A 16,873-nucleotide genomic window follows, 5' to 3' on the forward strand; every position below is an offset into this window, starting at 1 on the left:
TTGTTATTTTGGTTTTTAGGAGCATTAGCAACTAAGGCCATATTGCTCCGGTGCGGTGGTCATTCCCTGACCTTTCCGCATGTTCCGTATTTGGTGGTGACGGGCTCGAACCCCGGTCTAATCAAGAAGCGTGTGCTACGCACTGCTGCTCCTTCCCACCTGGCTACGGAGGCGCCCCTGAACAGAAGCAGCAGAAATCTGCAACTGTATAGAAATATGTAAACCTGAGATAACTTTTACTATAGGTAGAAGTCTTGCAGCTAGAATGAACTAAATTCTGTTCTTTTTGACATGATGTCAAAAAGAATAGAAAGGAAGAGAAGATACAAGAGCTCTGCATCAAATTTGCAAGGCTTAAATTCTGAGTATGTCATCTAATTCTCACCAATTAAGGAAATTGTGGAGATTTGCTTGAACACAGCTAATTACAATCACAATCGTCATCATGTTTGCCAGATGGATCATCCACTGCTGAAGTAGTAGGTTACTGACCCTATTATGATAGGCATGAGCAGTGGAACAATGTGACCAAGTTGGTAGAAGGTTTGGGGAAAGATTTTTTGGTTTGCTTTGGATTTTATTGGCGCATTAGCAACTAAGGCTATAATGCGCCAAGACCAGGTAATATATAAAATTTTTTTTGGGGAAAGGTGGCTTTTACTTTCTGGACTCATCTTACAGTTTTTAAGGTGAAAGTCTACTTTTAGTGTAATGAAATTAGGAAAACTGGATTTAAAACTAAATAGAACTATTAAATTTTTGAAACTGCTTTACTAATATAGCACAGAGAATCACATAGGACTAGGTAAGCACATACTATTCTAAGGGAATCCGAACTGAGTGCAGTTGGACATGTTCTTCACTGGAATAATTTCTTTTCTTTTTTTTTTTTTTTTACACATTGATTTTAGGGTAATTCAAAGCATTTTCTGTCTGTGGGGAAAAAAATTATTTTCAAAAATCTAGAAGTCTACCTTTTATTCCTATATGCAAGAATATTCTCTTGGGCTGTTGGTAAAAATAACCTGTGCAGAATCAATATTTGTGTTTCCATTACACTAAACTATTTTCTCCTTTTTTTTTTTTTTTTTTTAAGTATAGAACATTACTGAAGTGATTTTATAGGTAATTGCTTTGTTAACTTTACTGTGCACAAATTTTGGATAACAGTCAAATGGGATTAAAGAATAAAATGATATAATTAATAAAAATGCAAAATAAGTTAATCACACAGAGAAACTGGCAAAAAGTAGTGGATGAATTGTCACCATATCAACGATTCATCTGTGCTTGGATTTTGACAATTTATGCTTGGTTAGATTTATTATCCAAATACTGTAAATATCCATATAATCTCCAGGTGTAGAGGTTTCCAATTTATGGACCTTGCTCTGTATTAGTTAGCATTCATAGCACAACAAAATCTGCACGATGAATTTTACTTTTTAAGTATTATAAAAATGACATTTTTCTCAGAAAAAACAACTCACTTTTCTTGATGTCTGAAGTGAGTGTGGAACTACAGGTGTGGGAGCTGCAGCAGAATCCAAAGGCAAAGCTGAATCTGTGATGTGTTGGTGTGGCATTTCAAACCTAAAATTTGCATTTGTTATCTTCATACATTCTTCTAATGCCTTAATGAAAGTATCACAAGTGGCACTGAGTAAACTTGCTGCTTCATTCATTTTCTGGAAGAGGATATAAATAATTTTAAAATGAAAATGACAGACTAAAGTAGTTAGTACAAAAATTTGAAAAACGAGTAGAGCAAATAAAGGAGTATTTACTATAATAAAAACTGCAATAAATTATAAAAAATTATAATTTATTATCTTCTCTGTATAATACTGATTGAAGCTGACTCCCAATTAATCATGCTATGACATGGAATATATGGGAACTGGCTTGCTTTGAGAACATTTACTCTACCTTATCCTTACTACTTTGTTAGTTTTTTTTTTGCTCAATCACTTATATGTTTCTCACATACAGAAAACCTATTTCAACTACAATGAAGGACAAAACTTAAAGGTGTAATCACGTTTTCACACTTACCCTTTGAAAACTGAACTGAACTGAAACTGTGATCATTCCAATGTGCAAATGTGGGTGATTTTAAACAGAACAGTCTGATCATGCTTCAATCAGTTTTGTAGAAATACAATTTCTACTTTATTTATCATGTTATGTTATAATGCATAATTATTTTGCAGGTTAAAATGATATACATAAACATAAGATAGATATTCTTATAATGGGGGATTTTAATTTCCCGGATACTGATTGTAATTTGTGGGTTGGTCACTCGCACACTAGCAAGGCTTTTGTGGATTTATTGGATGATTGTTTTCTACATCAGCATGTTCAGGAGGCAACTACAGGGAGTAATACTCTTGATCTGATTATCAGTAGTCATTCTTAATGCATTAAGAATCTGCAAATAAAGGAACCACTATGAGGCAGTGATCACAGTGTGCTGAAGTGGGATTTACTCAAAGAGGTAACTAACATCAAAGATAAAGGGAAGGGTTTTTGCTTTCGTAAAGGTGACTACGGAGATCTGAGACAGTATTTAAATTCTATACAGTGGGACCAACTGATGGTGTTACCAACAGCAAATTCAAAATGGGAAGCATTCAAAGAACTTATCTTGGAAGCTACTAGGTGGCTTTACATACAAACTAAGAAATATTGTTCAAGGTTTAGGCCTAAATGGATGTCAGATGAACTAATGAGACATATGACAGAGAAGAAAATGCAGGGGATACATATAAATTAATGGGTGACATGGAAATCTACGATAGATATAAGCTGGTCTGTAATCAAGTCACAAAGGAGGTTAGGCAGGCAAAGGCAGATTATGAGAAATCTTTGGCAAAGGATGCAAAGAAACACAGCAAAGAGTTCTTCACGTATGTAAAATCTAGAGAGAAGGGGATGAATCAGATTGGTCCACTTCATATCGATGGTTCAACTGTTGATGATCCTGTTCAGGTGGCTAACAAACTAAATGAGTATTTTGCATCTACATTCACACATGGGGAGTTATTCAGGGAGGGAAATGCCAGAGGTGAACTAAACTCTGGCAGTGAGCTAGATGATTTTGTAATAACTGAGAGGAAAGTGGAGGAGAAATTGTTGAAGATAAATATAAGAAAGGCACCTGGGGTGGATGGAATCTATCCAGTTATATTAAAGGAGGCAGTAAAGGATGTAAGCGAACCCTTAGCCATAATCATGAGAGCTTCCTTGGACTCAGGGGAGGTACCCATGGACTGGAGATGTGCAAATATGACCCCAATTCAAAGGAGGATCAAAGGGTGACAAGTAATTATAGACCTGTTAGTTTAACTTTTATTCCAGGGAAATTAATGCAGGCACTGGTTAAAGAAGCACTGCAGGATCATCTAGACAAGACTTCAGTTATAGTTCAGACACAGCATGGGTTTGTTAAGGGGAAGTCTTGTCTGACCAATTTGATTGGATACTATGATGTGGTCACAAAGCAACTGGATGCAGGGAATAACTTTGATATCATATATTTGGATCTTAGAAAAGCTTTTGATACTGTTGCACATGGAAGACTGCTGCACAAATTGGAGCAGTGCGGCATTGGAGGCAAATTGCTGCTATGGATAAAGGGATGGTTGAGTGGGAGAAGACAGAGAGCGGTAATCAATAATCACTGCTCTTTGTGGATTAATGTTATTAGTGGAGTCCCTCAGGGTTCAGTGTTGGGTCCATTGTTGTTTTCTGTATCTATAAATGATATTGATGATGGTATATCAAGCTTAATGTCCAAGTTTGCAGATGATACGAAGGTTGGCAGGGTTGTTAATGACACTAATGATAGTATGTTGCTGCAACAGGATTTAGAAAAGTTGAGCAGATGGGCTGAGAGGTGGAAAATGAAGTTTAACATTGACAAATGTAAAGTACTACGTATGGGAAGCAGTAACCCCAGATGTGTCAACTTTGTGGTACTACATTGACAGTGGTAGAGAATGAAAATGATCTGGGGGTAATTGTGCAGGCAGATATGAAGTTTTCTGAGCAGTGCAGACAGTCTGCAAGAGTAGCTCATGGTGTCTTGTCAATGATATACAGGAATTTTTCTAGCAGGAATAAGGAGGTGATTATCCCCTTGTATAAGGCGATTGTCAGGCCACACCTTGAGTACTGTATACAGGTCTGGAGGGCTCATTCTAAGAAGGATGTAGAGCTGTTGGAATGAGTACAGAGAAGGGCAACACGATTAGTGAATGGAACAAAGGGTTGCTCTTACGAAGAAAGGCTTAAGTTTTGCAGATTACAGTGTTTGGAGACTAGGCACCTGCGAGGTGATCTGATTGAGATATATAAAGCTTTGAATGCTTTGAGCATGCTCAATGCTGATGGGATTCTTCCTCTTGCTCAGAATACTGAGACAGCATAAATTCAAATTGAAGAAAGACAGTTGTAGGATAGATGTGCGGAAGTTTGCCTTTAGTCAGCAGGTGGTTGATTGCTGGAACAAACGTCCATCTGCCTTTGTAGAAGTTGATAGCTTAAATAGATTTAAGGCTGAACTGGACAGGTATTTTGAACAAACGGAGGGGTGAATTCGGAACTTTTTTTTTTTGGCTGATGCTGCATAAGCCTGCTTTCTTGCATCGTATGCCTCTACTAATGCTAATGCTCAAATGTAAAGGAAAAAAAGCATCAGTAACAATTTATCACATTCTATGCAATAATAAATTTGTTATATTTAATTAAAATTTATATACATTTTTTCTTGTTTAAAGTATTTACAGTTTTAGCCACTGTGAATATTACTTGCATTTAAGTTGCATACTAGGCTACAGCATTTATATGCTGATAGCATGACATACAAATACTAGGAATGTTATGTGTAGAAAAGCATAAGGCAGTAGCTTTAAAAGCTAAATGTAATTTGAAGTTTTACTATTAATGCTTTGTTTTATGCTGTTAATCATCAGCTGGTAAATACTGCAAATTGGAATTTATGGAAATTTTATTAAGCTTTGAAATCACACTTATTGGAAAGTATCATTTTGATATCAATGAAGCTATCTTCTGTGATCTAGTAATCTGGATGAATCAATAAAAAGAATTATACACCATGATTTTTAAATTAACAAGATTCACTTTTATATTCAGGATTTCCTTTGTGGGTCTTTTCAAATAGAAATTTAAGAAAAACTAAGGAGACTTTTCTATCCAAGCTGGAAGTTCAATCAATTCCAGACTTTCAGATATGGAAAATATTTGGATGCTTATAGAGAATTTATTATTTACAAGGCAATTTAAAAGATAATAACTCCAGTTATATCTTATTTTCATTTGATAGAGTTGTAGGGTTAACTACAGAAAGTAGTGATACAAAATTACAAATAGTAGTTCATGTATGTATCCAGTTGTTAATGTGTTTGTAAATACGTTTATGTTAAAATTTTTCATGTCAATTAACTTTTATTTGATTATTAAAAGTTGTGTGCTTGAATTTTTGAACCCACTTAGAGTAAATTGAAGAAATACTGTTGAATCTTGTGAAAATTTGTCCTTGGAAATAAACATATTTTGCATCTTCTGTTCCAAAAGAGGCACCTCCGTAGCCAGGTGGGAAGGAGCAGCAGTGCGTAGCACACGCTTCTTGATTAGACTGGGGTTCGAGCCCATCACCACCAAATACGGAGGATGCGGAAAGGTCAGGGAATGACCTCCGCATATTCCCGGAGCAATATGGCCTTAGTTGCTAAAGTTGCCTTAGGTGGGAAGGAGCAGCAGTGCGTAGCACACGCTTCTTGATTAGACTGGGGTTCGAGCCCATCACCACCAAATACGGAGGATGCGGAAAGGTCAGGGAATGACCTCCGCATATTCCCGGAGCAATATGGCCTTAGTTGCTAATGCTCCTAAAAAAAAAAAAAAAACCACAAAAAAACCAAACCGTTCTAAAAGAAAAGGGAACAGAGAATATCTTTCTTTACCACAGTGGAAAGAGAAATCACTATAGTTAAAAACTTTTGTTTTTCATGTATTAAAAACAAGTAGCATAGGTGTTTCTTCTTTTCTTTATATGTAAAATATATATAAGATATTTCAAAAATGCTATTTCAATATTTCAAAATGCTATATTTTCCTTTTTCTTTTGCACCCAGCTTAAGTACTACTAAATAAGTTGAAAGAATTAAATAAAGAAAAAAAGGGAAAGTAAGAATAACAGAATTTGCTTGTTAGTTGTTTTGTTCATAACGCACTAGCTTATATGGTGTTCAATGTGTGTTATATCTGCTAAAGTTCCTGTCCCTCGCCCAAGATCATTTTTTAATTTTATATAATTATACTGTCATGTGAATGCTTGTAAAAGCTATAAATATGTGTACAAGCACCCTCCACCACACACAAATGAAATTTGTGGGGTGCACCACTAGCCCCATGTCTGACTTTTTAGACATGCAGTAGATTCCCAGTTCCCTCTAATGGAAGATAATTATCCTCCTGCAATTAGTCCTCCACTGGTTACACCAAAAGTAACCAGTGTGGAGGACTAATTTCAGAGTGAAGATATTTCCCAGGTGAAGTGACTGCCAAGGTGTCCAGACCTACCTCACTAAGTATGTAGGATTGTTGTTTTTAGCAGTAGTTTCATTATACATCAGCTGCTTGGTCCATATTGCACAAGGGTACAGCATGTATGGAATGTTCTGGAGAGACAAAGTGAGTCAACAAACAGAACTTTACATGAATTAAAAATTGATACTCCAGAAGAGCATCAGTACCACCAGAACTCTTGAATGCTCTCATTAACATCATGCATTAACAGCATGCATCTCATTAACATCATGCATTAACAGCATGCATCTCATTAACAGTATGCGAGGCCACAGTGAGCATTATTTGACTGTTGGGGGAAAGGAGGGGTAATCATACACCTATTAACGAAGTATCTCTCCAGGCTGGAGAGCTACATGTGCAGAATAGCCTACCTCCTTGTGGTGTGGGTTGGGCAGACTTGTCTGGCAAAAGCATATACGCTTCTCATCCCTATAGGGTTTAGCAGTCTCACAGGGATCTTCAGGATCACTACAAGGAACCACAAAAGGGAAGAGGTTGACTCTGCTCTGCTTGGGCAGAGTTGTCCTGGACCACCGTGTTCAGGGCAGGTTACCTCTAGTGGGGACAATGTGGCCCGAGCAACAGTGGCCCAGCAGACCTTGGCGTGCAGCCACAGCAATAGGTATTTTACCACCAAATCAGGCTTAGGGGTGCATATCCGCCGTGCACACCCTACTGAAGCAAACCAACAGATCGATACATCGAGAGTCAAGGCTAGTGGAATGAGGAAGAAGTCCTTATCCTGGTGAACGCTGAGATTCAGCTTTGAGTCTTGAACCCTGCAGCCAAAAACATCAACCAGCTGCTCCAAGCAGCATTGCCACACAGATCTGTGGAAGCAATTAAAGGTTGCAGGAAGATGTGCTCCTATGCTGACATCCTATATCAACTGTCAAGGGAGCTAAGCAGCAATAACTCTAACTCCATGCCTAATGAAACAACTTCATCAAGGACAATAGTGCTGATGCCCCCTCTGTGTCCATTCTAATAGAGGAAAAGGTATGGGAGAGCAGACCTGAGCAGGAATCTAAACCTACACTCAGGGAAGCTATGCTGAACTCCCTGATTGAGTTTTCGGACTCTGTATATAACCATAGGATACTGAAAAGCCTCATGGCTGAAGCATTGGACGGGCGTCTTGATGCTCAAGAACTGGATTGATACTTTCAAATTAACTTTATGACTTCTGATAAAAGACCTAAGTTCTATGAGGACAGAAACTTTAAGCTGTCCCGTAGGAGACAACAGAAACTCGAATATGCCAAAGTACAAGCTTTATATAGCAAGAATAGAAAGCTATATGCTCATGACATATTAGATGATGAGGCAAACACTCCCTCCATGATCAACTTCAATGAATTCAAGGAGTACTAGACGGGGGAGTTTTCAGTAATCTAGATGAACCGTCGAAGAGAAGGTGGTCCCCCCCCCGGCCAACTATGTGGAGGAAGAGTCCATAGGTTCCAATCTATACAAGCCCATCAGTCCTACAGAGTTAAGAGAGTCCTACCCTACTCTATCAGCGAGTCCCGGTCCTGACAGAATAACAGCCAAACAGATCAAGAGTATTCCAGTCCAAGTTCTAATTGACCTAATGCACATCTTTATGCTGACTGACAAAGTACCTGAAACTCTTTTAAAGGCTTATACCATCTTGAACCCTAAAAAGAGTGACCCCACCATGCCCGGTGATTATTACCCTATAACTGTGGCCTCTGGTCATGAGACTATACCACAAGATCCTGGGCAAGAGGGTTATGAAGCTAGTTTGCTTTAACCATCACCAGCGAGCCTTCATACTCGTCGATGGCTGTGCGGAGAATATCTATCTCCTCTCTACCATCTTGCACAAAGCCAGACATGACTTACGACCTCTATACTTGGCATCGTTCGACATCCAGAAGGCATTCGACCAAGTATCATACCAGGCGGTGATAGAGGAATTGCAGAGGAAAGGCTCTCCAATTTTGTTCATTAATTATATCATCTCCCTGCAGGACAAGGGTTCAACCAACCTGAGAGTCGCTGGTCAAGAACATCCTATTAGACCAACCAGAGGAGTGCGACAAGGGGACCCCCTATCTCCCCTACTTTTAAACCTGGTAGTGGACTTGCTCTTAAAAGAGCTCCCTACCCATATAGGTTTTAACCTGCAAGAGAAGATAAATGCAATGGCCTTTGCCGATGACTTGATTTTAATGGCTTCCACCTGAGGTGGCTTAAAGAGGCTGCTTGACCAGGCTTTTAGCTTCTTCAATAAGCGAGGTTTGGCAATCAACCTCTTTAAATCCTGGACTCTGTCAATTGTCCCATTGGGCAGTGATAAGAAGATATAGGTCCAGGACGTTAAATTCCTAATCGACAGGACTGAACTTCCATCTTGTTCAGTCGAGACCATGTGGAGGTATCTAGGGGTTGACTTTACACCTGGAGGAAGAAGTAAAGCAGGATGCAACCTGAGTTCCCTTCTCAACAAACTCAGGAGAGCTCCCATAAAACCACAGCAGCGCTTATTCTTGTTAAGGATATTTGTCCATCCAAGAATTTACTACAAACTCATGCTGGGGCAGATAACAGCAGAGCAACTGAATAAACTTGATATTCAAGTACGTATGGCCATCCGGACTTGGATGCACCTGCCCAAGGACGTGCCTTCGGCTTACTTTAATGCTGATCTGGTGGATGGGAGACTCGGCGTCCCTTCAAGGGGATGGACGATTCCTATTCTCAAGAGGAACCAGCTACTGGGGTTGGAGTCTTCCTCCTCTCCAACAATTTGCAAAGTAGCTGACTCAAGTCTTGTCAAGAAGGAGCTGAGATCCTGTAATAACTTAATCAAAGACCAGCACTTCATCCTGGACTTGGTTTCAAAGGTCAAACATGGATGGCAGAACCTTTTACACAGATCCTGCAACGGAAGTACTCTCAAAACCTCCCATAAGGTGAAGTCCCAACACCACTGGTAAGTAACGGCACCCACCTGCTATCAGGCTACGAATACATCGACATCATTAAAACTAGGATTAATGCTCTTTCAACACTAGCTTGAACTGCTAGAGGAAGGAATGAGAATAGAGCCTGCAGAGTGTGATGCGAAGCCACCGAGACACTAGCCCATGTGGCTCTGAGACGTCACTGAACTCATGGGATGAGAGTCAAGAGGCATGATGCAGTTGTAAACATTCTTGAAAACAGACTATCTTAATGCCATGGATATGCCACATCTTGAGTACTGTGTACGGGTCTGGGAGCCTCACTTTAAGGAAGGATGTAGATCTGCTAGAACAGGTGCAGAGAAGGACAAATTGGTGAAGAGAAAAAAAGAGTGCTCTCACCTAGAAAGGCTTTAGTTCTGCAAATTGCAGCATCTAGAGACCAGGCACCAGTGGGGAGATCTGAATGAGGTGCTTAAAGCTTTGAATGGAGGGGGCATAAATTCAAAGTTAAGGAAGGAAGTTCAAGGAAGAACTGGACAAACTTTTGGAGCAAATGGATGGGTGAAATGGGAAGTATTTTTTTGGCTGATACTGTATAAGCTTGCTTTCTTGCATCATATGCCTTTACTAATGCTAAAAAAAAAAAAAAAAAAAAAAAAAAAAAAAAAAACGCAACTGGATCGTGCTAAAGGAACCGCATTACCAAACAAAACAAGGGCTAAGAAAGCCCGATCTAGTGTGTTTCAGTGCACAAAGTGCGCACATCATAGCCACACAGGTTATAGAGCATGGCCATGACCTTGATGTAGTAGTAGTAGTGGCATGTGATGCAAGAAAGCAAGTGAATGAGCTTATGCAGCATCAGCCAAAAAAAAAAAAAAAATATCACACCATTCCCTCCAAATGCCTGTCCAGTTCCTCCTTAAATTTATTTACTCTATCAACTTCCACAATGACAGATGGAAGTTTGTTCCAGAAATTAACCACCTGCTGGCTAAAGGCAAATTTCTGCACATCTCTTCTACATCTCTTTTCTTAATTTGAATTTATGCCCCCTTAGGTTCGTAATCTGAACAAGTGGAAGGATCCCATCAGAATTCAGCATGCTAAACCCATACAAGGCCTTATACACCTCAATCAGATCACCGTGCAGGTGCCTAGTCTCCAGTCACTGCAATTTGCAGAACTTCAGCCTCTCTTGGTAAGAGGATCCCTTCATTCCCCTCACCAATCTTGTTGCCCTTCTCTGTACATGCTCAAGCAAATCTACATCCTTCCTAAAATGAGGCCTCCAGACCTGTATGCAGTACTCGAGGCGTGGCCTGACCATTGCCTTATACAGAGGGACAATCACCTCCTTTTCCCTGCTAGCAAAATTCCTATATATCATTGACAACAACCCCATGACCTGCCCTGGCAGCCTGTCTGTATTGCTCAGAAAACTTCATATCTGACTGCACAATTACTCCCAGGTCTTTTTCATTTTCTACCACCTTAAGTGTAGTACAACACAGTTGGTACCTTTCACTGGGGTTACTTCTACCCATATGCAGTACTTTGCATTTGTCAAGGTTAAACTTCAGTTGCCACTTCTTAGCCCATCTGCCAAAATTATCTAGATCCTGTTACAGTAGCACACTGCCATTACTGTCATTAACAACCCTGCCAACCTTTGTTTCATCTGCAAACTTCGACACTAAGCCTGATATACCTTCATCAATATCATTGATAAATATACAAAACAACAGAGGACCCAACACCAAAACCTGTGGGACTCCACTAATAACATTAGTCCACGAAGAGCAGCACCCATTAATTACCACCCTCTGTCTTCTCCCACTCAACCATCCTTTTATCCATTGTAGCAACTTACCCTTAATACCATTCTGCTCCAATCTGTACAATAGTCTTACATGCACAACAGTGTCAAAAGCTTTCCTGAAATCCAAATATATGATATCAAAATTATTTTTTGCATCCAGTACCTTTGTAACCTCATCATAATATCCTATCAAATTTGTCAGACAAGACTTTCCCTTAATAAACCCATGCCGTGTCTGAATTATTGCTGCAGTCTTGTCTAGATGATCCTGCAATGTATCTTTAACAAGTGACTCCATTATTTTACCCGGAACAGAGTTAAACTAACTGGTCTGTAATTACTCGTATCACCCTTCGATCCCCCTTTGTGAATTGGGGATACATTTGCACATCTCCAGACCATGGGGACCTCTCCTGAGTCCAAGGATGCTCTCATAATTATGGCTAAGGGTTTGCTTAGTTGCTTTGCCACCTCCTTTAATATAACTGGATAGATCCCATCCACCCCAGGCACCTTTCTTATGTTTAACTTCAACAATTTCTCCTCCACTTTGCTCTCAGTTATTACAAAATCATTAAGCACCCTGCTACAATTTGATAACCTTCTGCCATTTTCAAACCTTAATAATTCCTCATGTGTGAATGTAGATGCAAAATACTCATTCAGTTTGTTTGCTATCTGAGCAGGATCAACAGTTGAACCATCGATATCAAGTGGACCAATCAGATTCATCCCCTTCCTTTTAGAGTTTATATAAGTAAAGGATTCCTTGCTGTTTTTCTTAGCATCTTTTGCCAAAGATTTCTCGTAATCTGCCTTCGCCTGCCTAACCTCCTTTGTGACCTGATTACAGACTAGCTTATATCTGCAATAGGCTTCTGAGTCACTTGATAATTTATATGCATCCCATGCATTTTTCTTCTCTGTCACGAGTCTCATTAGTTCATTTGATAACCATTTAGGCCTAAACCTTGAACAATATTTCTTAATAGGTATGAAACTTTTAGTAGCATCCACAATTAATTCCTTGAATGCTTCCCACTTAGAATTTACTGTTGGTAACATCGTCAGTTGATCCCACTGTACAGAATTTAAAAACTGTCTGAGACCACTGTACTCACCTTTACGGAAGCAAAAACTCTTTCCTTTACCCCTGATGGTAATTATATCTTTAAGTAAATCCCACATCAGTATGCTGTGATCACTGCCACCTAGTGGTTCCTTTATCTGCAAATTCTTAATACACGAATGATCACTGCTGATAACCAGTTCAAGAGTATTACCCTCTCTGGTTGCCTCTCGAAAATGCTGCTGCAGAAAACATACAATAAATCCACAAAAGTTTGACTAGTGTGTGAGTGACCAACCCACAAGTTCCAGTCAATATCTGGGAAGTTAAAATCCCCCATTATAAGACATTCTGATTTACTAGCCCACTCTATTTCTCTGTACAATTGTTCATTGTACATATTTGAGTCATTAGGCCTATAACACACTCCTATTCTTATTTTTGCTTTCACAGTGCTTATGTCACACCAAACTGACTCAACAGTGCGCTGTTCATCTATATCAACTGGATGCACTTCTTTTGATTTTATGTTTTTTCTTAATTAACAGCATAACACATCCTCCCTTCCTATCTTGTCTATCCTTTCTGTACACATTGTACTCCCCAAATTCCAGTTCTGCATTCCTTATATCTGTGTGACACCACGTCTCTGCTATCCCAACAATATCCGCCTTTGATGTCTTGACCAACACTTCAAATTCATCAAATTTATTTACTATACTTCTAACATTGGTATACATGTACCTATCTTATTATTAGTTACCCTAACACATCCCATATACCCACCTGTTTCACGATGACTGCCATCAGTCCCTGCAACCCCAGCACCCCTCACTCCTTATTCTAATAGAAGTTGTGCAATGTATCACATAGATTGAAAGCTAAATACTATGATACCAACAATAGTCTTAAAAACCTAGTCTGTGATCTAACTAGTTTTAACCCAACAGTATCAACTGCTACCATCTCACAGAAGTATTTGGAGCCCAGCCTCTGCCTCTTACTTACAGACCTTAGGCATTACCGCCTCCGACTTAAAAATAATGGTGGTCCAGGTCTTGCAGGGAACGCACACCTGCTTTAGGGTCAATTAGAGGACGACTTCTATGGTCTGATTCCTCCTGATGTAGCTCATTTTGAGCACATACTACAGGCTACCTCTCACCGGTATGAGAGGGAAATGTAAATAATAATAATATGCATGATTACCCCTCCTCCTTAGGCCCACGAAGTAGCCTCTCCAGACGAGAGGGCTACATGTGTGGAATATCTTATCTCCTCGTGGTGTGGGCTGGGCAGACTTGTTGGGTGAAAGGATATACACTTTACATCCCTACGGGATTAGCAGCCCTGTTGGGATCATCCTGGATTGCTACAAAGATAATTAATAGAGAAGAGGTTGACTCTGCTTTGTCCGAGCAGAGTTATCCAGGACCCCTGTGTCATGAGAGGGTAACCTCTGTTGAAGTTGATGAATCCAGAATGACCTTGGTCCCCTGCCCGACCTAGTCTTGCAGCCAATGTAATAGAAATTTCACCACCAAATCCAGCTTAGGTTCGCAGACCAAGTGTGCTCACCCTAATAAAGCTAACAGTAAGATCGATACATCTAGGGTTAAAGCCAGGTGGAATGAAGAAGTTCTAATATTGGCTAATGCAGAATTTCAGATATGAGTTATGAACCCTATGGCCAAGAACATAAATCAGCTGTTGCAACCAGCTTTGCACCACCACTCAGTGGAAGCAATTAAAAGCCGTAGGATGATGCAGTCCTATGCTGATATATTGAGCCAGTTGTCTAGAGAGCTGAGTAGTAACTCAAATGAATCTAATAGTCCCATACCTACTGCTTCACCAGTATCTAGTGCTCCCACCACTAGCATTCCCTCTGTGTTGAATATACTGGCTACCCTACCAGAGGAGAAAGTATAGGAAAGTGGACCTAAAGAGGAGTCTAAACATCTCAGAAAAGCTATAGTATGCTCTCTAACTGACCAACCAGACACTGGTTATAACCACCAAATATTGAAAAGCCTAATAGCTGAAGCATTGGACTTTGGCTGAAACATTGTCTGAAGTCTTGACATTTAAGAGCTCAATCGATACTTTCAAATAAACTTTGTCTTCTGACACCTTGAAACCTCGAAGAAGACCATTGACCAACAATGGAGGAAACTCTGGACTGTCCCAAAGGTGACTAAGGAAGCTAGAATATGCCAAAATCCAGAGATTATATGGAAAGAACAGGAAAAGATGTGTCATACCATCCTGGACGATGCTGCGACAGCTCCTTCAGCTGCGAATTTCGATGAATTCAAGGAGTTCTGGATGGAGGTTTTGAGTTCTCCAGACGAATTGTCAGAAGAAAGGGCACCCCACACTCACTTGCACTGAGGACGAGCAGCTAAGGGCTCAAATTTGCATGCCCATCAGTCCCTCAGAGCTCCAGGAGGCCTACCTGGCTCTGTTAGCTAGCCCTGGTCCCAACAGGATAAATCCTAAACAGCTTAAGAGTATTTCTAAACAAGTCCTAATTAACTTGTTGCACATATTTTTATTATTGGATACAGTACCTGAAACTCTTCTTAAGGCATATACGATCTTCATCCCTAAGAAGGGTGACCCCACCTCACCAGGTGATTGGCCGCCCTATAACCATGGAGTCTTTGGTGGTGAGACTTTACCACAAGATCCTGAACAAGAGGGCTTTGAAGCCGATTCATTTTGACCACCATCAACAAGCCTTCATACCCATCGACGGCTGTGCTGAGAATGTTTACTTTCTCTCCGCCATCTTGCAAAAGGCCAGACAGGACTTACGACCATTGTACTTGGTGTAGGATGTAGGATATACAAAAGACATTTGACCAAGTATCATAAAGAGCGGTGATGCAGGCATTGCAAAGGAAAGGCTTTCCAATTTCCTTCATGAATTATATTATCTCCCTGTAGGAGAATTGCACCACTAGCCTAAGAGTCGCAGGGCAGGAACACCTCATAAGGCCCACTAGAGGTGTGCGACAAGGGGAGCCCCTATCTCCCCTATTCTTTAATATGGTAGTGGATTTGCTTTTAAAAGAGCTCCCTTCCCATATTGGCTTTACCCTGCAGGAGCAGAGAATTAATGCAATGGCCTTCGCTGATGACTTGATTTTGATAGGGTCCACCAAAGGTGGCCTACAGAGAATTCTGGACCAAACCTTTGCTTTCTTTAAGAAGCAAGGCCTGGCGATTAACCTCTTTAAAACCTGGATGTTGTCCCTCATCCCGTCCAGCCGAGAAAAGAAGATCAAGGTCAAGGGGGTTAAATTTCTATTAAGCAGAACTGAAATTCTATCTGTTTCAGTAGAGGCTATGTGGAGGTTTGTTATTTTGGTTTTTAGGAGCATTAGCAACTAGGGCCATATTGCTCCGGGGAAATGCGGTGGTCATTCCCTGACCTTTCCGCATCCTCCGTATTTAGCGGTCACGGGCTCGAACCCCGGTCTAATCAAGAAGCGTGTGCTACGCACTGCTGCTTCTGCCCACCTGGCTATGGAGGCACCACTGTGTGGGGTATCTGGGGGTGGACTTCTTATCCAGAGGTAGGACCAGTGTAGGATGCAACCTGAGTGCTAGCTTAACTAAACTCAGGAAAGCACCCCTGAAGCCACAGCAGCGGTTATTCATTCTTAGAGTCTTTGTGTTACAAAGGCTCCTACCACAAACTAATGCTGGGGTGCATTACGGCTGGGCTATTGAACAAGCTTGACATTCAAGCCAGGATGGCCATCCAGACATGGATGCGCCTGCCCAAAGATGTGCCGATGGCTTACTTTCATGCTGATGTGGTGGATGGAGGACTTGGCATCCCCTCCATGAGATGGTTTTTTTTTTTTTTTATGAGAACCCCAAACACGAGAGGTATTATAACCTATAGTACTTAGTACCGTGCTTGGGTTGGAGGTTGAGAAGACGAAAGAAGATATTTGTTGATATTGGACTTGAACTTCTGTAGATTGTAATTTTCAGGAAATACGTATGAAGGAAGGTTGTTCCAGAAATCGGCAGTTGAATGAATAAATGAGGAAGATGAAAAGTTGGTTCTGTGGGTTTGAAGTTAGACAGTAAATGGATGTTGGCTGGTGGCGGCACGTGTTCGGACTGTTTTGAAAGAGAGAGCAGGAATTATAGAAGCCAATTTAGAAGAACAGTGCCCATGGAAGTATCTGTAGAAGAGACATGCAGCAGAAACAGTGCGTCTATGAGAAAGCGAGTGGAGAGACTCTGTTAGAGATGAATCATTAATTAACCTAACTGCCCTCTTCTGAATGGAATCAAGAAGCCTGAGAGAGGTTTTGGGGGCACCATCCCAGATGTGGGAACAATATTCCATGGCAGGGCGGATTTGCGATTTATACAGAGTGAGCAGCTGTTTGGGAGAAAAGT

At 40.4% G+C, this 16,873-nt stretch overlaps 1 protein-coding gene across 2 annotated transcripts in view; it reads right to left on the minus strand.

Annotated features, from left to right (window-relative positions):
- LOC150086663 (pleckstrin homology domain-containing family A member 3-like) overlaps nt 1-16,873 on the minus strand; it is an 81,054-nt gene that overhangs the window by 14,874 nt on the left and 49,307 nt on the right. For both annotated transcript variants that reach the window (XM_090371503.1, XM_090371504.1), the window contains exon 5: nt 1,491-1,688. In XM_090371503.1, coding sequence (XP_090227629.1) covers nt 1,491-1,688 — 198 coding nt within the window. The remainder of the gene's footprint in view (nt 1-1,490; nt 1,689-16,873) is intronic.

Source organism: Mastigoproctus giganteus, chromosome 4 (genome assembly GCF_048544385.1).
Source record: "Mastigoproctus giganteus isolate SK-2022 chromosome 4, ASM4854438v1, whole genome shotgun sequence".
NCBI classification, from domain to species: Eukaryota; Metazoa; Arthropoda; class Arachnida; order Uropygi; family Thelyphonidae; genus Mastigoproctus; species Mastigoproctus giganteus.